At 45.0% G+C, this 22,501-nt stretch overlaps 1 protein-coding gene across 2 annotated transcripts; it reads left to right on the top strand.

Annotated features, from left to right (window-relative positions):
- Positions 1-73: 73 nt before the first annotated feature.
- tbc1d19 (TBC1 domain family, member 19) lies at positions 74-21,691 on the top strand. Of its 2 annotated transcripts, XM_020043589.2 has the most exons (21): positions 74-283; positions 502-574; positions 714-759; positions 2,226-2,301; positions 2,702-2,776; positions 2,969-3,032; positions 3,949-3,995; positions 4,089-4,199; positions 4,472-4,544; positions 4,995-5,033; positions 6,416-6,528; positions 9,630-9,704; positions 11,726-11,788; positions 13,240-13,324; positions 13,438-13,482; positions 14,915-14,947; positions 15,098-15,207; positions 15,915-16,006; positions 18,084-18,199; positions 18,343-18,413; positions 20,648-21,691. In XM_020043589.2, exons 1-21 carry the CDS (start codon positions 185-187, stop codon positions 20,720-20,722), a joined length of 1,581 nt encoding a protein of 526 aa, XP_019899148.1. In that variant the 5' UTR covers positions 74-184; the 3' UTR covers positions 20,723-21,691. The 2 variants fall into 2 exon arrangements, with proteins under 2 accessions (XP_019899148.1, XP_019899149.2); XM_020043590.2 differs by lacking the exons at positions 18,084-18,199; positions 18,343-18,413; positions 20,648-21,691 and having other exon boundaries at positions 15,342-16,012.
- Positions 21,692-22,501: the final 810 nt, after the last annotated feature.

The following is a 22,501-nucleotide window of genomic DNA, read 5'->3' as shown; positions in this document are numbered from 1 at the left end:
ATGTCTACCGTTTATGTTTATTAGCTATCCCTGGGCTAGGAACTAATGTCGCGTATCTTTGTTTCCTCGACAGGAATAGTCCGTAGTTGCTAAGTAACCACTGCAGAGACTGCATCACTGGATGCCCAATGGATTCTGAAAATCTAATTGCACTATCGTAGTTACACCAAAACGAGGTTTGAAAATGATGGATGAGGGTACGGAGTTATCACTGACAATTGCGCAAATTGTCCAGCGACTGAAAGGAACTAATTTGCACTCTCAAATAGAGAGACAGGCCAAAGTGAGTAGCCACCATGACGTTAGCTGTACTGCAGAATTAAAACGCGTGTGCAACACAGATTCGTGTCTTTCCTGTCTGCTGTGACATTTGACAGCTACCGAGGCAATTCATATATTTTGCCTAATACAGCTATGATGTTTATTTTACATGTACTATCTGGTTGAAATTCCTTGATGTCTACATAGCGAGTTTTATTAACTGTTTTTCTTGTTCTTTAGGAGTGTTTGCATAGACCCGAGATAAAATTAGAATCTCTTAAAGATGATGTTCGACATTTTCTCAAAGCTTCAGGTAAGCGCGTGAAACACAAAATATTCTTTTTTAAGGCAATGATTGCCAGATCTGTACTTTCAATATCATGAATGCCATTTTGCAAATTAATTGCTTATTAGCTACTCGCTATGCTTATTAGCATTATTTTGTTTTGCAGGTTGGGAGAAAAAACTTCAGAATGCGGTGTACAGAGAGTTACACGTGTAAGTGATAAATATTTTTATTTAAATGTATTAGGAGTTTAAAGTAAGTCCAAATGCATGCACTTAAACAGAGGCGCAGAGAGAGAGAGAGAGCAGATAGAAATAAAGTACAGGCACCCCCATAACGTTCCCTTGCTGAAGTTTGGTTCTGTTTAATTTGTTATTTGTTGTTTTACGTTTTAGTCATTATCAGATGCCCTTAAAATAAGTGCATTCTTCTTAAGGTGTCTTGGAAAAACAACATTTGACAATCATAATCTGCTAACTTTCCTTCATCAAAGCCATTAGTTTGTCAGTGCCAGAGAAATTAAAGTTAATTTCTTTTTTTGTTTTAAATTTGGGTAGTGGGGGTGGGCGGGATACACAAGTTAAGTTATGATAGGGAATCATTTAAAATGTTCAGCCAACTTTCATTTAAAACAGACCGACTCAAGTAAAATGTATACATCACTTTTGTATTGGCCAGGAACCAGATACCAGACCAGACCAGACCTAAAGCTGTCACCAATTCTCCAACTAGAATCCAAATGCCATCAGCTCTCATGGCTTTATCCTTCTGTTATGTCTGTTTTTCATGTTTCGTGTATCATTTGTGAATTGATGAATGCATGTTTAGGGCATTGCTGCATTTTAATTCCAGAACAGACAACACCTTCCGATTCTTTTTGAGATGTTATTCCATGTGAATAAATGTAGCCCAGTTCAACCGAAATCACTGAGAGTATTGTGGTGATTTTGTTTTGTGAGATGAAAACAAATTCTGATGACTTCAAAGTAACAAAATGTTTACGGTGTTTAAGACATTTACAGTTTTAACCCTGTAAAAAAAAAATCTCTGCCTTGCCTGAATCCAGTGCAAATTCTGCTCTTGCCTGAACTTGAGAACGACCGGTTTGGCTGCGACATAAAAGGTTGACTGATGCCTTCCCTTCAACATGAGACAACCATGCATGTCCTCGTTAAGGTGTCATGTTTACATGAGCATGAGTGTTTTATAACAGAAGACAAGTTCAAGGGCTCTCTGAAATGGTCCCCGATTCTGTTTTGGTCCCAAAGACTCCCGGCAGACAGACAGGCATTTGGTCAGGCTGGATGATAAGTGGATATAAACAGGAGACATGAGGTGGATCCGGAGGATAAATCCAGACCTTCTTCTTAAACTGAAGACAGAGCGATAGCCTATGGAGTTTCTTGGTTAAATGTTCTTCTTTTCCAGGGTCATTAGATACATTTTGGGTCGAATGTCATTAATTTATTTGAAGAAGGTCTATTTTCTCTTAACTTCTGCTTTGGTCTCCAACTATGTCTCACAGGGGCCCAAGGCTGTTGCATTTGTCATGGTCAGCTCTTTCTGTATTCAAAGCTGAAACAGCTCCTGTCACTGTCTAGCTAACGCTTCCTCAACCCTTGTCTTTCTATTTCTCCCTCTTTCTCAACCCCTTTCTCTCACAACCTCCTTTTTCTAGTCAACCGCCCCCCTGCCATCCTGCAACTCCCCCAGAACACACCAAGGAGCCGCTGGCTTACATGCGGAAGGCCCAGGTGGGTCTCTTTTCCTCTCTTAATCACTGGTTTTCCTCTGTCTGTCTCTTCTTTTCTTCATCTCTCCGCCAATCTTTTTCTCTCTCAGTCAATCCTTCTCCTCATCTCTCCGTCACTCCTTCTCCTCCTCTCTCCGTCACTCCTGCTCCTTCTCCTCCTCTCTCAGTCACTCCTTCTCCTCCTCTCTCCGTCACTCCTTCTCCTCCTCTCTCCGTCATGCTCTGTTTTTCTCCTCAGTCACTCCTCGTCGTGTTCTCTGGGTCTTCATCTGTGGTTCTTTCCATTTTGCCTCGTCCCCTAGTCGACGTGAACCCAGTAGATGTTCCCTACTTTTCTTTGTTATCTCTTTAAACTGTGTTTGTTCATGTGTTTATCTATGATTATCTGTCGTCCCCCGTAGGCAAGCTGGGAAAAGCGGATCCTTAAGAGCCTGAACAGCATGTGCACGGAGTTGGGTGTGCCTCTGGCTCGAAAGGTAAACACTGTATATTATTATATGTCATTAAATGTATATATAAAAATTCTCCACTTGGTAAGATGAGGTCATCTGACATTTTGTCACGGGAACCTGCGGGTCGGTCTCCATTTCGTTCGGTCTCGGTGACCTCGGCACCCTCGGCCCGGCGACAAAGGTTCACGTCTTCTTTTGCCATTTTGCCGTTTCCAGAGACCAGCGATAGAGCAGAAGGAGTTGACCAACAAGTGGAACGAGATGGGAACTGACGAACCAGGTCTCTGCCTAAACACAGACTGTCGATGCCGATGACACTGTTTATAAGTGGGGATCAACTGGGTTTATTTTAATACCGCAGGAGGATGCATCTCTTGCCATTGTAATCAAATGTGTGTGTGTGTGTGTGTGTGTGTTTTGTGCGTCATGCCTCTCGTAAGGGGCATTTCACTAGGCTATCTCATCCTGTGCTCAGTACTTGGTGTAACAGAGCCGTCTCTTGACTATCTGCTAGACGGGGGTATGATAACATTTACAAGTGTGTGCCGGGCCTTGACATAAACAGCAGGCCTTGTGAACCCGGAGGATAACCAGACTCTCGGGCCTCGTTTCGCTCCGATAGCAAGAGGCACTCCTCTTCGTTCTGCACTGACCAAGCAGAATCATATTGAGATTGTATCAGGATTCCCGTCAGCTGACGCCATGGTGACTGATGGTTCTCTTGGGGTCTGATAAATATAAAAAATACAAAGCAAAGGAACATAACGCTTTACATACATTTCAAAAGCGTTTACACATAGACATTATACACATAGAATGCCTACGTCTATAGACACCAACGTTTACACACACTTGAAATAGGAACAAAGCCACAAAAGACTTGAAGGTGTGTGGGTATAGAGTACTTGAGAGAGTGCGTGTGTCTACATTTGTGTTTCTTCTTATTGTTTCTCTATGTTGGGTTGTTAAGTGTTGTTTTATTAGTTATTTTTCATCACTGATCATTTAGATTCTTCAATGAATGATACTAACTGCAACACAAGACACTTTAACACAATATGTTAACTTTAACTGTGCTGGGAATCGTCTCTTCAACGAAGATGTTAGTTTTCTCCTTTGACCATACCACATTTGTAATGTACATGTTATTGTTAGCAAGAAAATTAAATGTAACGCCTCTCACTTTTTTTGTACAGATCTAAGTCGTTTCAGACCTGTATATGCTCCTAAAGACTTTCTAGAGGCAAGTGGACTTAATCTCTGGACTAAGCGATCAATATGCCATCGATATGTGTTGACGTTATACTCAAATGACTACATTTCCCATCACTCCCAGGTGCTGATTAGCCTGCGGAACCCGAACCACGACAGCAGTGAGGAGGCTAGTTCGAAGAGTTACTGGGGTCTCGTCCAGGTTCCACTCCAAGTCAGAGACATACCTCAGATGGTAATGGGAACACCGTGTGTGTGGTTCCATGGGTAGTCGGAGAAACACTTGACATGAAACATATCCAAACACAATAGCGTGACCTATGAGATGTGGTAAATCATTTAAGGAAATAGTAGCTAGTGTCTGTGGGTTGTTTTAAAATGTTTCTGTGTGGGTGGTGTGTGGAACGGTGGGGTTTATGACTTCAAAGACCTGCTCATGCCAAGTCCCGGACGCTCCGTGTTCGGTGGTGATTCCACAGGGTTTGTTTCTGTGTGTTGTCCCCTCAGAGAGAAGCCTATTCGGAGCTGTGCCTGACCTCGGGGCAGCTAGGGATTGATGATCTGACACACGTTCCCCCAGGTGAAAGTCTGCTAATGTGCACTGAGCTAGCTTTGTGTCCCGGCGAAAACTCTCTTTTGTCAACTACTTTTGTCGCACAGGTGCAGAACTTTGGATCATTTACATATTCCATGTCTGGTGTAAAGTATCTATGGACTACAGTAAATATGTCAAAATCGCCAGAAAACATTTATTTTACCCGGCAAATATAGAAATGAAGCAGGATAAACAAAGACCAGCTTGTTTTGTGTTAATATCTTATCTGTCTGTTTCATATCGGTTTGTGTTAATGTTTCTCATGCCAATCGTCTGTCTGGCATCTCTCAAGCAATATCTGTGTATCTAAGGAAGACATAGATATACTTTTTTTAAAGAACCCAGAGTTTATAAATCATATGTATACAATAGTCAGTTCTGGAAACTGATGACTGATATTATTTTGTTGTCTCTGTCTTTTCTATCGTTGGGCAGATTTGTTTGAAAGTGAGCATATTCGTATTGGAAAGAAAGGTAAGATGGATGGAAACAGTATGAACAGAGATTAGGATACCATTTATTTCAGAGTACTTATCTCTCTTTTGTCTTATATTGCAACGTAGCCAGCCCGTTCTGGAATATGTCTTTTTTGACATAAAACTAGTTAATTTGGAGATTGTACTGTAGGCACACACATACACACACACACACACACACACACACATTATCATGTACACACACCTCTCCTTCACCCCTCTCATCAGAAAGCTGTGAAGTTAGCTGCTGTCATAAATAATCCCCTCTTTCACCCTCTCAAGTGGCTTACACATATGGGACAGCGTTGCACTTTTGCACTCTGCCCCGCCCACTCAGCCTAATGTAAACGTCAGCGATCCGTACTGTATACAAGCCTGAACCCCGGCGGTCTCCACTGCATGACTCGGAAAAGGAATGTGTTTTAAACCCCATATGGCCAAGGGGACTCCAGCCCCAGTCAGAAGATCCCAGAACGCTCTCAAGGGCTAACCAAGGAGGAACAAGAGGGCACAGTGTTTATATTGGAGTGTGTTATTGGCTCTCTGACACCTGGAGTCACTGAAGTCCGGCGCCATGTGTGTTCTCCCGTTTAGATTTTGTGTTGGTGTGTCAACGTCCTCTGTGTGTGTTCTCCCATTTTAATGTTGTGTTGGTGTGTTGATAATGATGTCCTCTGTGTTTTCTCCCATTTAAATGTTGTGTTGGTGTGTTGATAATGATGTCCTCTCTGTGTGTGTTCTCCCCTTTTAATGTTGTGTTAGTGTGTTGGTAATGATGTCCTATGTGTGTGTTCTCCCATTTTAACGTTGTGTTGGTGTGTTGATAATGATGTCCTCTCTGTGTTTGTTCTCCCATTTTAATGTTGTGTTGGTGTGTTGATAATGATGTCCTCTGTGTTTTCTCCCATTTTAACGTTGTGTTGGTGTGTTGATAATTATGTCCTCTCTGTGTGTGTTCTCCCATTTTAACGTTGTGTTGGTGTGTTGATAATGATGTCCTCTCTGTGTTTGTTCTCCCATTTTAATGTTGTGTTGGTGTGTTGATAATGATGTCCTCTGTGTTTTCTCCCATTTTAATGTTGTGTTGATAATGATGTCCTCTCTGTGTGTGTTCTCCCATTTTAATGTCGTGTTAGTGTGTTGGTAATGATGTCCTATGTGTGTGTTCTCCCATTTTAATGTTATGTTGGTGTGTTGATAATGATGTCCTCTGTGTTTGTTCTCCCATTTTAATGTTGTGTTGGTATGTTGGTAATGATGTCCTCTGTGTGTGTTCTCCCATATTAATGTTGTGTTAGTGTGTTGGTAATGATGTCCTCTCTGTGTGTGTTCTCCCATATTAATGTTGTGTTAGTGTGTTGACGTCCTCTGTCCTTCCAGTGTTAAGTGAGCAGGACAGTGCGGCTGCCCAGCAGTACAGCAGACAAGGCTGTCCCACTGGCCTACGAGCCGACCTCTGGTCTCTCATCCTCAACTCCACCAACTCGCCTGAGGTAACTCACGCACACACACACACACTGTTTTGTAGAGCACCATTATGTCAATGTTAAAGACAGTTATTTTGAACCTCCAGCCGTGTTTTTCTCTCTGTCCGCCAGGGTTTGTTGTTAACATGCCAACTAAACACAGATGGTGCATTTCCCAAGGCCGCGTTTTCCCTGACGGGAAGTCACTCCCTTCCTCCGGGAATATTCCCTGAACCCTGTTCAGTGTTAATGATTGACGTGATCACAATCAATCCAATTCATGCTACCTAGACCCTCCTTACATCAGACATTGTCACGTGGCTCTCACCCAGCCGGAAACCCCAAAGAACGAGAAATCGCTTTGAAACCCGGTGACTAGGAAAGACTCCCTCTGACTCACTCCTTAAGTGACATTTGGACAGTACAAATGACACTCATTATGCACGCATGACAACCTTTGGATGCCTTTCATTGGCTGTGGATGTAATGCGTTCGCTAACTCGATTAAATGTAAACATTCTGGGGAAAGTATGTCCCCGTACGGCTTTGTAGAGCACGTCACTTCGCTGGATCCCATTTCGTTATCCACATATGTCTGTCGGTTGCTTCTCCACAGACATTAGACAGGGTTCTTAAGGAGTTCCCATACTGCACCTCTTCTCAGTGCTGCAGGTCTGAATGCCGTGGGTCGGGCTCCCGAAGCCGGCTCCTATATTTGGATGCTATCCCTGCGCTATAAATTAGCTGGGTCCGTGTTTACCCATGTCCTGGCATGACTCGTCCCGGGGCGCCGCGACCGCCAACGCAATCAGACGCGTGTGATTTAGCAAAGCTGGCTCAGACAAGCGGGGCCGGCTCTCTGTGGCAAACGTCGGTGCCCCTCCGTGTTTTTGTACCAGAGAGACACCCCCCCCCCCCCCCCCCCCCCGGCCTAGCCGCAGGCCAATTCAACACCACCGCCCTCCCCCGCCACCCCGCCGTGGGAAGAATGATCCTTGGGGCGGGGGGGGGGGGGGTCTGGAGAGTGTCACCTTCGCAGCAGGGACGAGCGGATTTAGACTCGTGAAGGGGGAACGTGCTTCTCAGGCCGTACCCCGGGTTTTTGCATCTAGTCTGGATGATGTGGGAGAGTCGTATGACAGGTCTGTGGTACCGGAGAGCAGCGTAACCAAGATGTGTTCGAGGACAACCCCCCAGGACGCGTCGACCAATCGCCGCTGTGCTCCTAAACAGAACACGCCCACTGTATTCTAGATAGTCCTTCACTGTCAACACCCGTTCGCAGTTGTTGTCAGCATACGCATTCCCGATGCTATACTCATTTATATCGGGAAGGCCTCTCCAGCACAGACAGGCTAATGGAGGGGCCCCCTTCAGGGCCCTTGGCCAAGGTGACAGGGCTTCCCGTGGTGCGATGGATGAAGGTGGTGAGCTGCCATTCTTCAGCCGCTATGAAGGCCATAGCCTCTTCAGTCACAGAAGCTGCCGTTATGTGCACTGTCCCTTGGGTTAGCAGTTGGGAGGGAAAGACAAAGGTTAAAAGGCAAATTCTGGAAATATTTGTTTTGGATATATTGGCCTTGTCAAGAATGCTTGTCACAAGCGGACAAGAATTACCCTCTGCTGCCAGATTATTATAAACTGAAATGTATTTCCCAAAAGAAAAGGTTCATGTCTCAGATAATATGAGGAGAATTTAAAATCCTGTTGTTGGAAACGTTTTGGATTCTCGTTCTCTTAAGCATCCAGAGCCCTTCTCTCCTTTCTTCTCCTCCATTATCCCATTCTCAGAGTCCTAAAAGGCTTTCAAGAGTTGACGTTTTATTTATCTTTTCCTCTCTGTGTCCTGTCCCTCTTGCTCTTCTATCATGGTTTCTGTCAGACCGGAGACATGTCTGACGTTAATTACCTGTTGTCAAGTGTCAAAGTACTTCCTGTTACGCTAACCCTAACCCTTGTCGAACTATTTCACTGTCAAGTCACTGAGAACATACATTTGACAAAATACACAAGGTGATTTAAGGACAAGATAATAGCCCTGCAGTTTAAATTCATTATGGTATTATATGAGGGCAAACGCTAAAGGTTAAAAGTCAAATTCTGGAAATATTTGTTTTGGATATATTTGCCTTGTCAAGAGTGCTTGTCAAAAGCGTAACAAGAATTACCCTCTGCTGCCAGATTATTATAAACTGAAATGTATTTTCCAAAAGAAAAGGTTCATGTCTCAGATAATATGAGGAGAATTTTAAATCCTGTTGTTGGAAATGTTTTGGATTCTCGTTCTCTTAAGCATCCAGAGCCCTTCTCTCCTTTCTTCTCCTCCATTATTCCATTCTCAGAGTCCTAAAAGGCTTTCAAGAGTTGACGTTTTATTTATCTTTTCCTCTCTGTGTCCTGTCCCTCTTGCTCTTCTATCATGGTTTCTGTCGGACCGGAGACATGTCTGACGTTAATTACCTGTTGTCAAGTGTTACGCTAATCCTGTTGCGCTAACCCTAACCCTTGTCGAACTAGTTCACTGTCAAGTCACTGAGAACATACAATTGACAAAACACACAAGGTGATTTTAGGACAAGATAATAGCCCTGCAGTTTAAATTCATAATGGTATTATATGATGACAAACATAATTAATTGATTTTCGTATTAGCTGAGGGCAAACAACAAATTAATTGATTATTGTATTATGTGAGGGAGAACAAAGAATGAATTGGCTATTATATCATCTGAGGGCAAACAAGGAATTAACTAATTATCATATTATATGAGAATAAATACAGAATAAATGTACTTTATTAGGTGCAGACACCGAATGAATCCTGATATCTGGCTGGTGTAATGAATGTTTGTAGGATGCTTGGAGCCTCCGTAATATTTATTTATACTTAAATAAATGAAATATCAAGCGTGTTCATGCTTTATTGATAGAATCAGTTGAAAATATAGGGGAGAGCTTTTTTTTGCTGAAAGAGCCTGTGGGTCTTATTCAAACCCATAATGCAGCAGGAGATGACCGGTTCCAGTGCTGCACGAAGCCAAGGGTGACATATACACCACCGTGGTCTTACGCTTCAGTTCTCATGTTTTTTTGCCTGTGACTGACAGCATTTCTTCCTTCTTGGACAGGATGTCCTGCATTATAACCAGCTGAAGGCTGGGGTCATCCACCATGATCTGCTGGTGGACAAGCTCATCTATAAGGTAGGACAAGTTCTGCCAGCACCAGCGTCCCGACACACCCGGCACCTCATCCCAAAGACACACAGTGGTTCTCCTTGAGCACTTGGTTCTGTTTATTTTTTTTTATGTTATTTGTGGACAAGTAGTGACTGATCTGATGTTTATTTCTCATAGCTGTATTTTTTATTGATTTCTTTCAGTGTAGTCCGGTATTTATTATTGATTTCCTTCACTGCAGTCCGGTATTTATTATTGATTTCCCTCACTGCAGTCCGGTATTTATTATTGATTTCCTTCACTGTAGTCCGGTATTTATTATTGATTTCCTTCACTGTAGTCCGGTATTTTTATATTTATATTACAGTGACTACACTGAAGGAATTTTATATATATATATATATATATTAGAGTGACTACACTTACAGTGGGGAGAACAAGTATTTGATACACTGCTGATTTTGCAGGTTGTTCTACTTACAAAGCATGTAGAGGTCTGTAATATTTATCATAGGTACACTTCAACTGTGAGAGACGGAATCTAAAACAGAAATCCAGAAAATCACATTGTATGATTTTTAAATAATACATTTGCATTTTATTGCATGACATAAGTATTTGATCACCTACCAACCAGTAAGAATTCCGGGTCTCACAGACCTGTTAGTTTTTCTTTAAGAAGCCCTCCTGTTCTCCACTCATTACCTGTATTAACTGCACCTGTTTGAACTCGTTACCTGTATAAAAGACACCTGTCCACACACTCAATCAAACAGACTCCAACCTCTCCACAATGGCCAAGACCAGAGAGCTTTGTAAGGACATCAGGGATAAAATTGTAGACATGCACAAGGCTGGGATGGGCTACAGGACAATAGGCAAGCAGCTTGGTGAGAAGGCAACAACTGTTGGCGCAATTATTAGAAAATGGAAGAAGTTCAAGATGACAGTCAATCTCCCTCGGTTTGGGGCTCCATGCAAGATCTCACCTCGTGGGGCATCAATGATCATGAGGAAGGTGAGGGATCAGCCCGGAACAGGACCTGGTCAATGACCTGAAGAGAGCTGGGACCACAGTCTCAAAGAAAACCATTAGTAACACACTACACCGTCATGGATTAAAATCCTGCAGCGCAAGCAAGGTCCCCTTGCTCAAGCCAGCGCATGTCCAGGCCCGTCTGAAGTTTGCCAATAACCATCTGGATGATCCAGAGGAGGAATGGGAGAAGGTCATGTGGTCTGATGAGACAAAAATAGAGCTTTTTGGTTTAAACTCCACTTGCCGTGTTTAGGAAGAAGAAGGATGAGTACAACCCCAAGAACACATTCCCAACCGTGAAGCATGGAGGCGGAAACATCATTCTTTGGGGATGCTTTTATGCAAAGGGGACAGGACGACTGCACCGTATTGAGGGGAGGATGGATGGGGCCATGTATCGCGAGATCTTGGCCAAACACCTAGATTCCCTCAATAAGAGCATTGAAGATGGGTCGTGGCTGGGTCTTCCAGCATGACAACGACCCGAAACACACAGCCAGGGCAACTAAGGAGTGGTTCCGTAAGAAGCATCTCAAGGTCCTGGAGTGGACCTCCAGACCTGTCTCCAGTCTCCAGACCTGAACCCAATAGAAAATCTTTGGAGGGAGCTGAAAGTCTGTATTGCCCAGCGACAACCTGAAGGATCTTGAGAAGGTCTGTATGGAGGAGTGGGCCAAAATCCCTGCTGCAGTGTGTGCAAACCTGGTCAAGAACTACAGGAAACGTATGATCTCTGTAATTGCAAACAAAGGTTTCTGTACCAAATATTAAGCTCTTCTTTTCTGATGTATCAAAAACTTATGTCAAATTAATTATTTAAAAATCATACATAGTGATTTTCTGGATTTTTGTTTTAGATTCCATCACTCACAGTTGAAGAGTACCTATGATACAAATTACAGATTTCTACATGCTTTGTAAGTGTGAAAACCTGCAAAATCGGCAGTGTATCAAATACTTGTTCTCCCCACTGTATATATAATTATTTTATATTTTATTTTTGCAGGACGTGAAACTGACTGCTAGCAATGATGACTACTACTTTGTATTTGAGGACTATCTGTATCAGGTGACGTATATCTTCCCCAGGATCCCACACACACACACACACACAGCACGGTGACCCTGTCCATTACAGTGTCATTTGTGTGGGACAGGGGGTGAAAACTAGCGGTCATGACAGCCTCATACCATACCTTGTGTGTTAGGCCCAGTGTGTGTGCAGCACTTTGGACTGAGAGTCATCTGTGTAGGTTGTGTTAAGTCGGTCCGTGTAAACGGACTGGAGATTATTACAGCGGTATAAATAACATGGAGACCACGTTGTACAATACTAGACTAAACTACTTCCACCCCGACACACATCCACTTTCACGGGGATAGACACTGGTATTCTTAGACACAGGCTAAGTGTTCTGATGACTCATTTTATGGGTACACTTTAGGATCCCCAGTTGTATTTTAAACAAATCTAAAGGGTCCCCTGTCTAATGTCTTCCATGGTTTTGAATGCCTCTGTCCACCGCAGCACCAGTGTGCTTATTCAGATTGCCTGAGGTTGTTTCACCTTGTTTAATTGTGTCACCCGCGGTTGGATCAGACGGCGCTGTAGCGACAGGCGAATGTCTCCCGTCTGTTTCCTGGAAGCGCTTTATTTTTCTGCGGAGCGTGTTTGATTTCTGCCGTCGTTCAATCGGGAAAGGCGGGGAGACAATTTCGCCGACCCCCGGGAGTGTTTACTGAGCGGTATCTGCTACTTGACCTATCAGCTGGGCACCTTCGCCTCGTGAATATCGGCTGCTCTGGGAAAATCGCTCGGCAGTTGAAGAATTCCGGCAACATACAGTGCACTTCAGGTCTGCACCGTGACAAGTAAATGTTGCACTCCGAGAGACACGGTGAAATCAGACTCGGCCAACTTCCATGTCTTGTCCCATTGACAGTGGGAACGCGCCCCTATGGGGACATTTCCATGTCTGACTTCAGCTGACTGCAACTGGAATGGGATTGATCTCAGTCCCCATCTGCTATAATTCTTAACGACCTCGACTGTGGGCAAAATCGGTTGATTAAAATATAATTAATTTGATTGAGTTGCCATATAATTTCCTGAACGTAATGAAAGAATAGTGGCTCAGGGTAATTGAAATGTATTCCCAGTCGGAGGAGATGAGATTACCATCTTAAAAACCCTCTCATGTTGTCGACTGAACGACTCGGCTGCCTCTTGAGTTTCAGTTAGTTTCCGAGGGATTTGGCCTAAGTATATCCTGGGATGCTGTAACGAGGCAAGACAAATGGTTTTTAATAGGCTTTCTTCATGAGCTTAATTGAACCAACTCAAGCAAAGAGTAATTTGACACTGACCAAGTAACATATTAATGTGTATTCTTAGATGGTCCGTCTTCATGGTAGCGTAGGGACAATAACAAGTTATTGGGCTTGCTGACATACTTTTTGTGGGTTTCTCATATATTGCGTGTGTGTTGGGGGCATTTGTGTGGGTGTGCGTTTTCATAGGTGTTGCTGTGTTTCTCTCGAGACACTGCGGTCTTGGATCACTTCAGCTACAACAGTGCCACTCCCCCTAAATCCTACATTCAAGGTGAGTCTCGCTGCCTTGGAACGGGATGCGTATAACCTGAACTAACGGGACGGCATCTCATGCGTCCTTTAAAACCTGCACATGGTCTCGCCCTCACGGCTGTTCTCTTGCAGGCCGGGTGGGGGAGGAGGAGTTTGCTGTGGTGTACCCTCCGAACGGTGAGACCGCAGCCGTCGCACACGATACCTCAGTCATTGTACCCCCCATCTATACCCCGGTCACAGTACCCCTCACTATACCCCGGTCACAGTACCCCTCACTATACCCCGGTCACTGTACCCCTCACTATACCCTATTCACTGTACCCCTCACTATACCCCAGTCACAGTACCCCTCACTATACCCCGGGCACAGTACTCCTCACTATACCCCGGTCACTGTACCCCTCACTATACCCCGGGCACAGTACCCCTCACTATACCCCAGTCACAGTACCCCTCACTATACCCCGGTCACAGTACCTCTCACTATACCCCGGTCACAGTACCCCTCACTATACCCCGGTCACAGTACCCCTCACCATACCCCGGTCACTGTACCCCTCACTATACCCCGGGCACAGTACCCCTCACTATACCCCGGGCACAGTACCCCTCACTATACCCCGGGCACAGTACCCCTCACTATACCCCGGTCACTGAACCCCTCACTATACCCCGGTCACAGTACCCCTCACTATACCCCGGTCACTGTACCCCTCACTATACCCGGGCACAGTACCCCTCACTATATCCCAGGCACAGTACCCCTCACTATACCCCGGTCACTGAACCCCTCACTATACCCCGGTCACTGTACCCCACACTATACCCCGGTCACTGTACCCCTCACTATACCCCGGGCACAGTACCCCTCACTATACCCCAGGCACAGTACCCCTCACTATACCCCGGGCACAGTACCCCTCACTATACCCCGGTCACTGAACCCCTCACTATACCCCGGTCACAGTACCCCTCACTATACCCCGGTCACTGTACCCCGGTCACAGAACCCCTCACTATACCCTATTCACTGTACCCCTCACTATACCCCGGTCACAGAACCCCTCACTATACCCCGGGCACAGTACCCCTCACTATACCCCGGGCACAGTACCCCTCACTATACCCCGGGCACAGTACCCCTCACTATACCCCGGGCACAGTACCCCTCACTATACCCCGGGCACAGTACCCCTCACTATACCCCGGTCACAGAACCCCTCACTATACCCCGGTCACAGTACCCCTCACTATACCCCGGTCACAGTACCCCTCACTATACCCCAGGCACAGTACCCCTCACTATACCCCGGTCACAGTACCCCTCACTATACCCCGGTCACAGAACCCCTCACTATACCCCGGTCACAGTACCCCTCACTATACCCCGGTCACTGTACCCTCACCATACCCCGGTCACAGTACCCCTCACTATACCCCGGTCACAGAACCCCTCACTATACCCCGGTCACTGTACCCCGGTCACAGAACCCCTCACTATACCCTATTCACTGTACCCCTCACTATACCCCGGTCATTGTACCCCTCACAGCCACAGTCGCTTGTGTTCAACCACTGACTGACTCTTGTCATTCTCCATGATCAGGTGTCATCCCGTTCCACGGTTTCTCGATGTACGGTAAGTTCGTTTTCTACATTCCATGTCACGATGCCGGCATAACCCGGATTAGAAACAAGCACACACACACACTCACACACCAGTGCGGGATGGGAGACGTTGTGTGTGGACGCGGTGCTAATGGGTCTCTGTGTGTCTGTGTCTTCCAAGTGGCTCCTCTGTGCTTCCTGTACAACGAGCCATCCAAGCTGTACGCGGTGTTCCGGGAGATGTACGTCCGCTACTTCTTCCGGCTGCACTCAATCTCCTCATCTGCCTCCGTAAGTGAGAGAGATGTCTGCTCTGTTCACGTTGTTCATTTCCACGTAAATGCGTTTGTGTGTTTTGTGGTAATGCACTGAAACGAAAAATACAACCACGACGTTGGAAGAACTGGGGCATTTCAATCCTCCAGGGACTGTCTTCAGATCCTTGCAACACGATGATGAGGCTCCTCGTTATCATGCTGAAGCATGAGGTGACGGGGCTTAGGTCCCGCGCTGGCGTGGTTACACCTGGTCTGCGGGTTGCGCGGACGGTTCGACGTACCGCCGGATTCCCCAAAACCGACATTGGAGGCGAAGAACGGTTGAGAAATTGACGTTCCGTTTCCCCGGCAACGGCTCTGCTGGACATCCTTGCTGTGTCGGCCTGCTGGTCTCACGCTCCCTCATAACCTGATATCACGCTACTGTCTGGTCCAATCAGGTCGTTGATACACCACACCTGTCGTGGCGGTGGATTGTCAAGGCGGGAGGAGAAACGCTCACTATCCGAGACAGACACAGAAACGTGTGCACAGCATCTGAGAGAAACTGTTCAGTGTAAAAGTGCATCTGCAATGGGTCTCTGCATGTGTTGTGTGAGCGTGTGTGAGCGTGTGTGGTCTGTGTGAGCGTGTGTGGACTGTGTGTGTGTGTGTGTGTGTCTGTGTGTGTGTGTGCGCGCTATGTGAGCGTGTCTTCATATGAGTTGTATGACTCCCCAGGGAATAGTGTCACTGTGCCTTCAGTTTGAGAGGCTGCTACAGACCCATCTCCCCCAACTCTTCTATCATCTCAGAGAAATAGGAGCGCAGCCGTGAGTACACACACACCCACACACACCACAAGACCCGAAACCACATCTGTTACACTGAAGTATTTCAAACAATTCCTCCATCTAGTGGCCAAATACTGCAAGCACATGACTTCATATTTTAGGAAAGAAGAGCGTCTTCAGGTCATGTGGTTGTGCTCAGTAATACGAGATGCTCCACGCCACACAGCTCGACAGCAGGGCGTAATAACAGGACTCAAAATATCGACTGAATAATACAAGCTTGCTGGAATGAAACCAGAGTGATTGGTGGGAATGCAAGCACATAGAAGGGTCGCCCAGTCTCAGAGACACTGGGCTGTCTTCCTCACCCACAGGCTAGACATGAGCATGTGTAGCCAGTTTACAGTTATCACGTTGAATGAACTGTGTTTATCATCCTGCCACTACAACATGTTTTGGGGGGGGTGGGGGGTGGGGGGGGTCTGACAACTTAGACCGGGGATTAGCCAGTCAATCTCAGACAGGGGATTAGTCTAGTTTATGTGTGTGTAGCACATCTAAAGGGTCATTTAGTGATGTTATTAAGAAGCCACATTCTTGACCCGCTCCTACACCAGTCTAACTTTCTAACATAATCTGGTTTCGATCGGAGGTTACACTGTGATTACACTGTGATTACACTGTGATTACACTGTGATTACACTGTGATTACACTGTGATTACACTGTGATTACACTGTGATTACACCGTGATTACACTGTGATTACACTGTGATTACACCGTGATTACACCGTGAGACCTCAAACCTTAGAATGTGTGTTCAGTCAACTCCAGGGATCTACCAACACTAAATATACTCTACAGTCCAGTACTGAATGAGACTTTACGATTCAGGGCTTCACGATTTGTCAGTACGTGACAAAGATCTGTCATAAATGGAGAAACGTAAAGTTTCCCCCTGATATACATTAACTTCATATACCGCTTTGCTTGAGATAACGGAATGACACAACTCTGTAATCTAATCAACAGGAGTAAATGCAAGTGTTACGACCGCACAACGCGAACGCGTCCACCTGATAAGCACTCCGCCCAACTTAAACTCACATCAATATATTCTGGTCTTTATGCGCCATTGAACAGATCCTGACGTGACAGTAAAATATATACGACCTCGTTTATGACCTCGGGTCCCATTTTACCGACATTTTGAACTTGGAGGTGCCAAGAGGCAAACAGGCTCTCCTGTACTTTGTGGGAATGTCCCTTCCCAGGACTGGAGGCGTGAACACACAGTCTCGCTGTCTTTGAACTGGGACACTGTGGTTATTCCGATAATGCCATAAAATGTGACTAACAGGCTGTGCAGTAACTCGTGATGCAGTGGTAAAGTTCTCTACCAGCGGCCTTGGTAAGGTGAGTGTGTGTGAGTTAATGAAGCTGTGCGCTTATGTAAATGTATTACCTGGGGTTTTTGGGATTTAATTTAAATGCATACTAAAACTGCCACCGCCTGGGGAATAATTTGAATTTTAATATCGAGAAAAGTTGCAGTGCAAATGTAACTGTCTGGAAGTGTCAAGACCAGTAATTGGTAGCAATGGGGCAATTGCTTCTTCACACAGGACCATTAAATAGTTATTAAATACTAGTTATTAAATAAATACCTTTTATTTTATTATGTTCAGTCATGTTACCGTTATGTGAAAGTAGATTTTATTCGGATATCTGGTAACATCAAAGGCCGGAATATGCAAAATTCTGAGAAGCAGCAAATATTTTTCCACTGCCCGTAAGAATGACAAAGCAAATGTAATCCAAGTGAGTTACACTGAAAAGCTTCTTTCGCGTGAATCAAAGTTAGAATTCACAGAAATATGCATAGTATCAACACTATATGAATGCATACAAATATGTGGGATTTTATTTATTTTATTCAGACATAAAAGGAAAATGTGCAAATATGCTGCACTTTTGGATTCATAATTAGATGCACGAAAGCATGAGGCGCCCCACCGTGTCAAATTACGTTATTCCTGAAATTAATTCAGACGTCCTACAGGTAGTGAATGAACTCGATCACATGTCCAAAGTGCATTTGTGAACGCGCCCTCAGGTTGCGTGTTGCCTTCAAGTGGATGGTGAGGGCGTTCTCCGGCTACCTCTCCACTGACCAGCTCCTTCTGCTGTGGGACCGTGTCCTGGGCTACGATTCGCTGGAGATCGTCGCAGGTACGACGCGCCACGCTGACGACACAAAAGCAGACTGATTCAGCCGGCGTTGCCGTAATCGGCCGCGTCGTTTGTACTCGCTGGTGTTACCATATGGCTGCATTGATGTTTTAGTGAATCCAGAGTACTGTCTGTTCCCCCAGTACTGGCGGCGGCAGTCTTTGCCTTCCGGGCGGAGAACCTGATGGAGGTGACGTCGCTGGCCTCAGCTGAGGTGAGTGTGGTTTTCAGTGAGCCGGGCCGGGGGGGGCCCTGTCACTGTCAGGTCTGAGCCTTGTCCCTTCACCGCCCCCCCCCCCCCACAGGACTGCACGCAGGCGTCTCTCGCACGCGCACGTGCACACACACACTACTCTCCTTTCTGGCTGGGGGTGACTGAAATAGCCCATGGGTCCGGGCCAGCACCTGTAATCCACTCGTCTGCGTGCACATTCCCTAAAAACGCTGGCTGGTCATTTCAAACCCCCCTGCGCCCCGACACCCTGCCACAAGCCCCGAAATGTGCAAGGGTCATTATTATTGTGCTGTACACACAGATCGCGGGTGCGAGTGTGTGTGTGTGTGTGTTTGCACATGAGAGAAAGGAAAAGAGGTGGAGGGTAGATACAGACAGGTAATCTGTTTTAAACTTTAGGAGGACATGAGGTCCTGGTCCACACCTGCGGAGTACCTGGTTTGGGGGGCCGTTGCTGTCCCTGTCCTTGTCCATCTGGTCATACTTCTGATATAGTCTAAATTTAAATAGACTCTGGATTTAGCCCACATGCATTTATAAATTAATCCAATTGGACTCTTAATATCTCACCTGGCACAGCCAGTAGAGGACTGGTCACCCCTCTGAGCCTGGGTCCTCTCTAGGTTTCTTCCAAAATGTTAGCCTTCTTTCCTAGCCACTGAAATTCAACACTACTGTTGTTGGCTCCTTGGTGTTTAAGGCCGGGTGTTTCTGTAAAAGCACTTTGTGACAACTGCTGCTGTAAAAAGGGCTTTATAAATAAATTTGATTGATTGGTTGTGGTAACATTTATTTTTGTTTTTGCAATTGGAATGAATTAAGCGTATTAATGTATTTAGCATTCATGTCAGAGTTTTGCCACATGGGGTGAGCGACACATTCTAGGGGCTTGCCTTATTTTATTTCAAAAAAATTTCTGTCCGGTAATTTCTCAAGTAGCTTGCATTGTAGATGCATTCGTGTTTGAATGGCTGTCAATCATCATTAGGAGCGCTGTACTCAAATTTGGATTATTGAGCGCACAGATAGAAATGTTCAACATACAGGAATCTCTGAAACCCAGGTCATGGCTACACCTTTTTCTTAACCTGCAACAAAATAATTTCAGTAATACACTATAAGGTTGACAGCAGTGTACGATATAACGACAAACACATGAAAGTAGTCAAAACCAAGGAGCTGAATCCCCTTTATTCATACGGCAATAGTTATCAGTGTAATAATTGAATACTGAATAGACTACTTTTGTTGCAGATGACGAGTTAAACAGATGTGCTCTGTCTGAAGTAAAAGGAAGGCTAAATTGTGCTCCATAAATGGTCAATGGTCAATCAATATTCAAATGTAAAGAAATAAATACATTTGTTTCTTTATTTTCTTCTATTTGCTCCATACTCCTACATTTTGGATGAGGTTAAACTATAGATTTTAGTTGAGGGTATTTGTTGTCATACTGGTTCCACCAGAAATGACAAAAGTGTTCATATTATTTAGTTTATGTACACTAGTACTCAAAAATAAAAGCTGAGAATCTGCACTTGTTTGATTCGAAACTCGTACGAAATAGAGCAAAAAAGTGTTGCGTTACATTTTGGCTCTGTTCTCCCTCTGGGCCCCCCAAGGGGCCTCTGCACAATCTCTGCTTCTGAATAATAAAATCATGATCTGTACGGACCATGAACCACACTCTGCATGCCAGTCATTTCTCCTCTCAATGCAATTAACCCAAATGCCTTTGACATGAGAGTCCCGGCCTTGTGTCCCAGCCCCTGTTCTGTCTTCCCAGAGCAGCGGACTGACCCCCCCCCCCTTCCCCTCCCTGGGGGGTGGAGGTGTGTGTGTGGGGGGGGGGGTTAATCCTTAGTGTGACACACGAGCGTCAGGTTGACTTGATGCTAAGGTGCGAGCCCACAGTATTTGCTTGCTCATTTACCGCCCTGGCCACTCGAGAAGGTATCAAAACACGGCTCCTTATTTTTAGAGCTTGAGCAGAGGAACTGAAATATTAGACTCTTGCTGTAAACATGATAGGACCCTAAATGCAACCCCACATCCCAGAGGGCTTTGGTGGGGGGCGGGAGGGTGGGGGGCATATTGCCTGCAACCTGCAGTTCTAAAGAGATTTGGGACCAATTCTACTTTGGAGTGTGTCCTTGTTTTGACAAAATGGCCGCTGACTATTGCGTTCTCTTCCACGACCTACGTGACCGCAGGCCGTCCTCGCTGACCTTTCGACCCTGAAGGTCATGCCCCTCATCCAGATCTTTCTGTTCGCCACTGTCATCTGAGGACCTCTGTGGGGGTTTTTTGCGCACCGGAGGAGATGTGAAAAATTGCCTTGGCCACCAAGCTGTTTCCATGCCAACGTCAGCGATCATCTGTCAGTCAGAGATGCCGACGAGACTGTGAAAAAAGGGAGCCTTTTCGAGGCCTAAAACCTTGTATATTCATGCCGCCATACTCCACTGGGTCAAAGCCTCAGGTTACTTTGCATGCACTCACAGAAATACGTATCACCATGTGTCACATTATTAGAAATGTAGGTTATAGCCCTCAGATAAGATAAGCAAACCCATGTACAGGAGGCTGGGCCAACTAAGATGACACACACCCCAATGCTTGGTATCCAGAGATGAGTTGCATGAAACAGTATTGTGTTGGGTGTTTATTATTTTTTTATGGGGGGGGGGGGCAGTGCAAAGGGTGATCCGTGACGATATCTAAAGTATGAAGTGTTTCAATCTGGTCTTAAAATGAATGTTTTAATAAAGCACTCCTTGCAGTAATCATCCTATGTAAGGAGCAGATCTGAAGCTGCTGTGTGCGTTTTCCTCACAACAATTAACTCAGTTAATTAATAACTCTTAGTGTTAATTTATCATACTAATTTTAGTTTATAACATGCAATATATAATAGTAAGATATGATGTCATAATATATGCATTGCTACACCGTAAACACTTATCTCAGTAGTAGATACAGTACATATTTTTAATTTTGATGGATTTATTGAATTACTGCATTACTGTACTATTTGTATTTGTCTTGTCTTAATGTTGATCCCTTTACCCATTTTGTTAAAAAAAAAGTGAATTGTCAAATGTATCGTCCTAGATTGTTATATTATTTAAGTTCATTTTCACTTTTCTTTCAATGTCAATTACTTGATTAAAGGGACATTCATCAGTCATAACATAGCATGGCTTAAGTTGATTTTCCAATGCTTATTAAATGAAAATCCTGTATGGCAACCTATATCCAGTGGTTTGTGTCTTTAATTCTAACTTCACCTCTGTAGTAGACCCTAAAACCTGGACAAACAAGTCTTTGTTCGACAGCCTTCCGCAGTCGCGGTTTCATCATGCATGCGCCGTCGTGCAACATAATTAAATGTCAGTCTTATTGGATGGGGCAGGTATTTAGACGTGGAACGCTGTATTTTGGCAGCTCACCAGAGAATTGAGTACAGGGGGGCATGCAAGCGTAATCAGTAATTGACAGGTAGCAACGTTACCCCCAACGTTAGTTGGTTGCTGCCTTCGCTTTCTCACTCTTTTTCTTTCTTTATTATCTCCTTTCATTCTCTCAACGTTCTCTGTCATAATGGTCCCTGCAGCTTGGTCATGTCTGCTACACCGGGCACCTGTTTATCCAGCCTCACTCGCACAGACGATCCTGCGACCCCCGTCTCCATTACCCTCCATGCGCCGCCAGCGTTGGCGTCCCGCAACAGCGCCACTTGTGGCTGAACGGAGTGCGGCAGGGGCGATGTGCCTGTTGTTGAAAGATTTCGTATGGACCACACTCATCAGGTTGTCGGTCTCACTCTCTGGCACGCTAAGTGTTAATATAACATTGGCGAGCACAGTTTATTGTAATTGTACTGATACTGTATCAGCCTACTGGCCCAAAATGTATTCCTTTGATTGTCCGTGTACCACATGGGTCCTTGCGTTTTATAAAGAAAATTACCTGGCTTAACTTTTTTGTTTTAAACCGTAACATGTAATTAGGATTCAATGTGCAATTATTCCGAATTACAGAAGCCTATACGCAGACATGTGTAG

Source organism: Esox lucius, chromosome 24 (genome assembly GCF_011004845.1).
Source record: "Esox lucius isolate fEsoLuc1 chromosome 24, fEsoLuc1.pri, whole genome shotgun sequence".
Classification (NCBI taxonomy): Eukaryota; Metazoa; Chordata; class Actinopteri; order Esociformes; family Esocidae; genus Esox; species Esox lucius.
Note: the sequence above shows the minus strand (reverse complement) of the source record. Positions and strands in the feature narration are given on the sequence as shown.

Excerpts from the sequence above, each read along its gene's own strand:
- tbc1d19 (XM_020043589.2), top strand. The coding sequence starts at position 185 with ATGATGGATGAGGGTACGGAGTTATCACTGACAATTGCGCAAATTGTC. Across the intron at positions 3,996-4,088 it reads CTCCTAAAGACTTTCTAGAG|GTGCTGATTAGCCTGCGGAA; the intron begins GCAAGTGGACTT and ends CATCACTCCCAG. Across the intron at positions 15,208-15,914 it reads CAATCTCCTCATCTGCCTCC|GGAATAGTGTCACTGTGCCT; the intron begins GTAAGTGAGAGA and ends ATGACTCCCCAG.